This window comes from Galeopterus variegatus, unplaced genomic scaffold (genome assembly GCF_000696425.1).
Source record: "Galeopterus variegatus unplaced genomic scaffold, G_variegatus-3.0.2 Scaffold1086, whole genome shotgun sequence".
NCBI lineage: Eukaryota > Metazoa > Chordata > Mammalia > Dermoptera > Cynocephalidae > Galeopterus > Galeopterus variegatus.
Genome location: NW_007727197.1, coordinates 396,124 through 402,371, shown reverse-complemented (window position 1 = coordinate 402,371; position 6,248 = coordinate 396,124). Strand labels below are relative to the sequence as shown.

The 6,248-nt window shown below is 43.7% G+C and overlaps 1 protein-coding gene across 1 annotated transcript in view; it reads right to left on the bottom strand.

Annotated features, from left to right (window-relative positions):
• Nucleotides 1–1,064: 1,064 nt before the first annotated feature.
• STOX2 (storkhead box 2) overlaps nt 1,065–6,248 on the bottom strand; it is a 92,972-nt gene continuing 87,788 nt past the window's right edge. Inside the window, exons 3-4 of the mRNA XM_008574672.1 lie at nt 1,407–3,672; nt 1,065–1,243 (exon numbers count right to left, since the gene is read on the bottom strand). Of these exons, the coding sequence (XP_008572894.1) occupies nt 1,237–1,243; nt 1,407–3,672 (2,273 nt within the window). The 3' untranslated portion in view covers nt 1,065–1,236. The remainder of the gene's footprint in view (nt 1,244–1,406; nt 3,673–6,248) is intronic.

Below are 6,248 nucleotides of genomic sequence, written 5' to 3'. Positions count from 1 at the left end.
CCAATAGTTTGCAGACTGAGTGCCATGGCTCCCTGAGGTTGCTTAGGGCTCCTCAAGGGATCGGTTGAGGAGACCTGAGACTCCCGGTCTCCCACCCACTTTAAACAGAGTGCCACCTCTGAGGTCTGATCAGGCATTAGACTTTGACACATGTGTTAATTTGGAAAAAATGTTACATGACCATACTACTACTACTAATAATTAATAATAATAATAATAATAAATAATGATAATAATAATGAACAACTAGCCCTTTAAGAAATGAAAACAGCCTAATATGGAACAAACAGTTTAATGATTCCCAATTCTGGTTTTGGGATGCGCTGTCCCAAAATTATCCAGAGATATGGTGAAATGACCACAACAGAATTAATTTTAATTCTTAATAATTAAAATAAATATACCAAGTACATAATCCTATCTGGGTACTTGTTAAAATGATAAGTGTCGTAAAATTTTGGGAATCACAGCTGATGAGAAATGTTGATCTCTCAGTAGTATTTCTGCATCTCAGAGTCACCAATCTGGAGTAGAATTTAGAAGGAGAATTAGGTCCCATTGCTCTTTGAGGAGAAGGAAGAGTTAGGGAGAAAAAAAGAAGTTGCATAGGGTCTGGCTTGCTTTCTTAGGCCCTGAACAACTTCAGTGTTTTGGACATGACCATACTCTCCATTGTCTACCCTTAGCTGAATTACCAACACCAATTAAAAAGAAGGGGCTATAATCAGAGTGCCTGAGTGAGTTGTATTGATTCTGCAGGAGGAGAAAGAAAAGTGCAGGCACTTGCTTTGAGCTAACAGAGCACAGGCCCCTCACCTTTGTGTGAGGGGAACAAGTTTCCATTGCTCCGTAGCCATGCAGGTGGAGAGAGGAAGGCATCTGAGCAAGGGGGGCAGGCTGCACAGAAAGTAGGGATTAAAATGGCAACAAGCTTCTAGATCTGCTGGAAAGGTTTTGAGATCTGCTATTATATTCTCACTAGAGGGATCTTCATCCTAGCATCAATCAATTTACTCCCAACCCCTGCTCCCCACTGACAATTCACTCTACTCAAAAAGTTACAATTTTTGAAGGACATAAAAAAAAAAATCAATTTCTTTAGAGTGGTGGTAATATGAACATAGAAGAAAAAATACTGGGAAGTGTTGGTCTTAGACCAGACTGAAGCAAGTTTGAGGGAAGGAGCCAACCCACCAGTCCAGATTGGTGATCTCTACAGCTGCAGAAACATTTTTTTCAATTCCTGAAAAAGAAGTCAGAAACAGGTTGTTAACAATACTACTCACACAACCCTTAATCTTCATTCACAGAACTGAGATTGTAAAATCAGAAGCTTTTCAAGTGATTTGCATAAAGCCCCAGGCCCTGGTATGTGTATGTATGTGCAGAGAGATGCCTCTCCCTACCGTGGGGAGTTGAATCCACTGTCCACAGTGATGCTGCTGCTGTCCATGCTGTCCAGCCGGGCTGAATGGGTGGCTCTCTGGTTGCTGCTGCTATCAGTTTCTTTTGGGGTGAGGAGGGTGAGGTTCTTCTCAAATTTCCTCTGCAAGTCTCTTTCCTTTTCCCTCTCGAGGAGCCACTGCATGGTACCTACATCATCTCTATTTTTCTCCTCCTCGGTGTTTTTGTTTGCTCCTTCCTCAGAGTCGTCATCATCAGAGACGTTGTAATAGTCAAATGAGGCTTCCTGGTTCCCTCCTGGCTCCTGCTGACGCTGGGAAACAGGCATGGCTTGTGCTGCCGAGGTTCCCAGGGAAGTTTCCAGTTTCTCACATCGGCCTGGCAGTGAGTCAGCAGGTGTCTTCGGGTGAGATTTGAGGAGGGACAGGCTCGATTTGTGATAGCTGTTTACAGACAAGGTGCTGTGAAGAGGTTTGAACAGTGTGTCTTTGCTGAATATCTCTTTCCTCTTGTCCAGGCTGCTGGGCTCAGCACTGTGGTGCTGGACAAGGCGTCCATTGGCAATCCCCTCAGCCACTCCGCCCGAAGCAGCTGAACCCCCACCAGGCCCTTTTGGCGACTCCTCCTTATGTCCTACAGGCTCCCTGGAGGAATGCGGAGTCTGCCTATCAGATGGAGACAGCTTTTTGACCCCTTCCGCCAGGGTCAGAGTGTCATGGTCCTCCTTATTCTTTCCTAGCGGTGATGGTGCTGTGAGCACTGTCTCGCTCGAGGTGTTGCACTGGAAATAGTCATCTGTGGCTGTTTTCGTTGGACAAGAGTTGAGTTCACCATAGGATGGCAAACTCTCGGGTGGTTTACCTGGCTCCAAAAGGCTACAAGCACTGGAAGGTTCCTTGCTGCCACTGATGATTTCCGGAATACACACTTCTTTATAGCCTGTGGACGAAATGAGAGCCCTTTGATGGCCAACAGTCTGTGCAGGCCTTAAAGTACTGTCGTCAATGTAGGGTTGGCTGGGGTTCTGGTCATCTTGGCTACAGCCTTCAGCAAGATCTTCAGGAGTCCCTAGAGAAGAAGCACCCAGAGGGCCTTTGGAGTTATCCATTGATCTGGATCTCTCCTTGGCTTTGTTGGATCTCTCATTCCTGGACCGCCGGTCCTGGGTATGGCTGTGGCTTCGGTGCACTTTTGAGTGGGAGCTTCCTCTGGAAGGTTCAGGAAAAGGCATCTCAGTTCTCCTTTTGGCCAGTTCACCAGACACATCCCATTCTGGCGTCATAGGGAAATGGGACTCGATCACGTTTGTGTTGCTATGCATGATAAAGTTATCTCCTTTGTGTTCAATGATGAAGCAGCCCTCCCTTGGGGCCCTGGTAATAGGATCGCAAAAGTCATAGTCTCTTTCACCTAGGATATCCAGATGCGAACCATCCGAAGGGTCTCCCTTAGACACTCGCGTCTTGCTGTGTGACCGAGACTTTCCATGCGACTTTCGATGAGTCCTACTTTTTTTGCTTCTCCCGCTGTGATGGGCAGAGGACCCCGCTTTACTCCTATGTGCTTTTTCTTCTTCCAGTTTCTTCATGAGTGCGGTGTGCCTCATGACATTCTCCACAGTCAAGTCTGGGTTAATACGCCTGATAATTTCCATTTCCACTTCCCGAGGGATAGTAGTCGGCGTGTCCTCATCTCGCAGGGGCCACTCTTCGGGAGGAAACTGGGCAGAAAAATTGGCCAGCTGTTTGGTCTTGTCTTTTTTAAAACTTAGCCGGAATAACTTGAGCCCAAATTTTTTGGACTGCTTTTCACTATCTTTAGGTTTTGAGAGAGTTTCTGTCTTATAAGAAAAATTTACAGTACTTTTGCTCTTTTCCGTGGGTGGCACCTGGCACAGGGTAGGAGGGCAGTAGGGGTCTTTGCAGTCCTTGGCAGATTTCCTCTGCAGAGTGGACGCGTGCATGCTGTGCATGTCTTCTCTGCAGCAGTGGCAAGCGTCGCAGGGGTTTCTGGGCAATGTTCTCTCCCTGACGCAGCCTGAGGCAGAGGGCGTGATGGTCCCGGGTTGTGGAGAGGTACACTGAGACCTGTCAGGTATCCTCTCATCCAAATGGTACCACTTACTGTTAGTTCTTATGAGGGAAGGAGTTATGAAATAAGTCTGTGGGGTCACAATGAAATAGCCATCTGGAGTGGGATAGATTTTCCTCTCCCGTACCAGTGTGTTCAGTGTGTGCCGCAGAATTTCCTGGCTCGGGGTTGGAACACCTAAAACCAAAAAAAAAAAAAAAAAAAAACTTGTGAGAATGAAGAGGGAATATGTTGTCAATTGCTGGTTTTCTGAATCCTACTAATTTTGCCAAGCTTCAAGGTATGATGACATGGCAAGTAAGCAGGATTCAAACAAGGTATTCATTCAGTTTTGTGTAAAATCCTGGTTTTCTCTGATAACTCCTAAGGCTATTACTACCTATAGTATGAAAAAATATAAAATCTTGGAAGAGAGAGATAGAAGTTAGATGGTATTAGATTGCCACTGTTGTTAGAAAGGTTTTACTGAACTAAATCATGAAAGACAGTATTTTTAAGTGAGAGAAAAATGAAAAATGTTTTAGATGATACGATGTAAATTTACAGGAAAGGCTTTTTTCAACAAAAGCAACTAGGGAATCAGGGTTAAAGTAGTTACCTTGGTATTGAGAAACAAATCTAACCTAGAGACTACTATATTGGAGCTATTTTAAATGCTCAGTTTTTAAGATTAAGTCTACTTAATAAACTTAATTTTATGAATTATATAAAAGGGCAACTAAACTTGACCACTGTTCATGATGTGCCCTTTACTGTTGAAATCATCACCTTCAGTTTTGAAACTGACGACAGCACTGGTGAAATTCAGGTGAGAATGTTCTCCTTATTGGCATGTCAGCATGATGGAGGTATTTTTTTCTAATTTCTAACCAGACAGCCCTGATCAATACACTAGTGAAAGTTTCGACACATCTATCTGTTTGATTGTTACATCCAAAACTTCCATATCTGCTAGAACAGAAACACCAAGGAAAAATGGTAGATGCTCCTTTGCACAATGACTGATACTGTTTTCAAAGGGTTTTTTGTGCATGTTTATGCTTTGTCTACCTTAAGAGAAATAAAAATTAAGAGTATAAATTCTGAAGAGAGTATAGATTCTCCAGGCTATAGCCCATTTATTTGATTTCTTCGGTATCCTCCATTCCTCAGTTCCAGGCACATAAAGGGTGATAATACTTGTAAGATTGATCTGAATTACATAATTTGGAAATAGTTCAAGTTGAGTCACATGAAACTGCCAATACTCAAATGTGTCTGACCACAAACATGGCAATTTCATGTGGTTCGACCTACCATGGTTAAGGCAGTGTAACGTGGCATCTGAAGGCTTGGGTTCTGGGGCCAGACTGCTGGATTAGAACTCCAGCTACATCACTGTTAGTTGGTATTGCTGGTTGAATTATGTGTACTCCCCTCTAAATTAGTAGGTTGAAATCCTAACCCTCAGTACTCCCTGCACCCCATATGACCTTATTTAAAGATAGGGCCTTTACAAAGAAAGTCAAGTTAAAACGAGCTCATGCAATATAACTGGTGTCCTTCTAAAAAGGGGAAATATGGATACAGAGATGTGCATGGAGAGAAGACAATGTGAGAGATACAGGAGAAGACGGCCACCCACAAGCCAAGGAGAAAGGCCCAGAATAGATTCTTCCCTTGCAGCTCTCAGAAAGGACCAACCAACCTTGCAGACATATTCATTGTGGACTTTTGGCCTCCAGAACTGTAAGATGACACATTTCTGTTGCTTAAGCCACCTGTACTTTGTTACAGCAGCCCAGGCAAAGTAATACAGCCTGGTATTGCCTCAGACAACTCAACTTCTTTGAGCTTCTCTTCAACTGTTATCAAAATGTGGATAATAACAGTATCTACCCTCAACAGGACTGTTGGGAGATTAAGTGAGTTTAGGGTATGTAGAACAGTGCCTGACACATAGCGAGTGCTCAATAGATATTAGCTATTATAAGAAAATTTGGTTTTTTATGAATATTATTTTTAATTAACAAATCATAATTGTATACCATTAATGGGTACAATGTGATGTTTTGATATATGTATACAATATGGAATGATTAAATCAAATTGATTGACATATCCATTACCTCACTTAGTTTTTGTGGTGAGACATTTGAAATTTACTCTCAGCTATTTTGAAATATAGGATGCATTATTATTGACTATAGTCACCCTGCTGTGCAAAGGATATCAAAAACTTACTCCTCCAGTTTAACTGAACTTTGCACCCTTTGACCAACAACTCCACATTCCCTCCCCTACCCCTGGCATCTTTGGTAACCACCATCCTACCAAAATTTGTTTTTTTTTTTTTTTCCTTTTTTGTCTTTTTTCGTGACCGGCAACGGATCGCAACCCTCAGTGTCGCGCCCGTACCGGACCAGGACCGGCAACGGGATCACAACCCTCGGTGTTGCGCCCGCACCTCACTAAGCCAGTGAGCGGCTGGTCTGTATGTGGGATCCGAACCCTCGGCGGGGGCACTGCTGAGCTCCCAAGTGGCGCACTGTAGCAGTGCGCCACCGGGCCGGCCCCAAAATTTGTTTTTTAATTTTATGATACTTTTTGTACAAATTAGAAATGAATTTCAGTTGAATTAATGATATAACTCAAACCACACACATGCAATTCTTGAGTCCCATCATAAAACAAAAACTGCTGGGCCGGCCCGGTGGTGCACTGCTACAGTGCGCCGCTTGGGAAGCGTGGCGGCGCTCCCGCCGAGGGTTTGG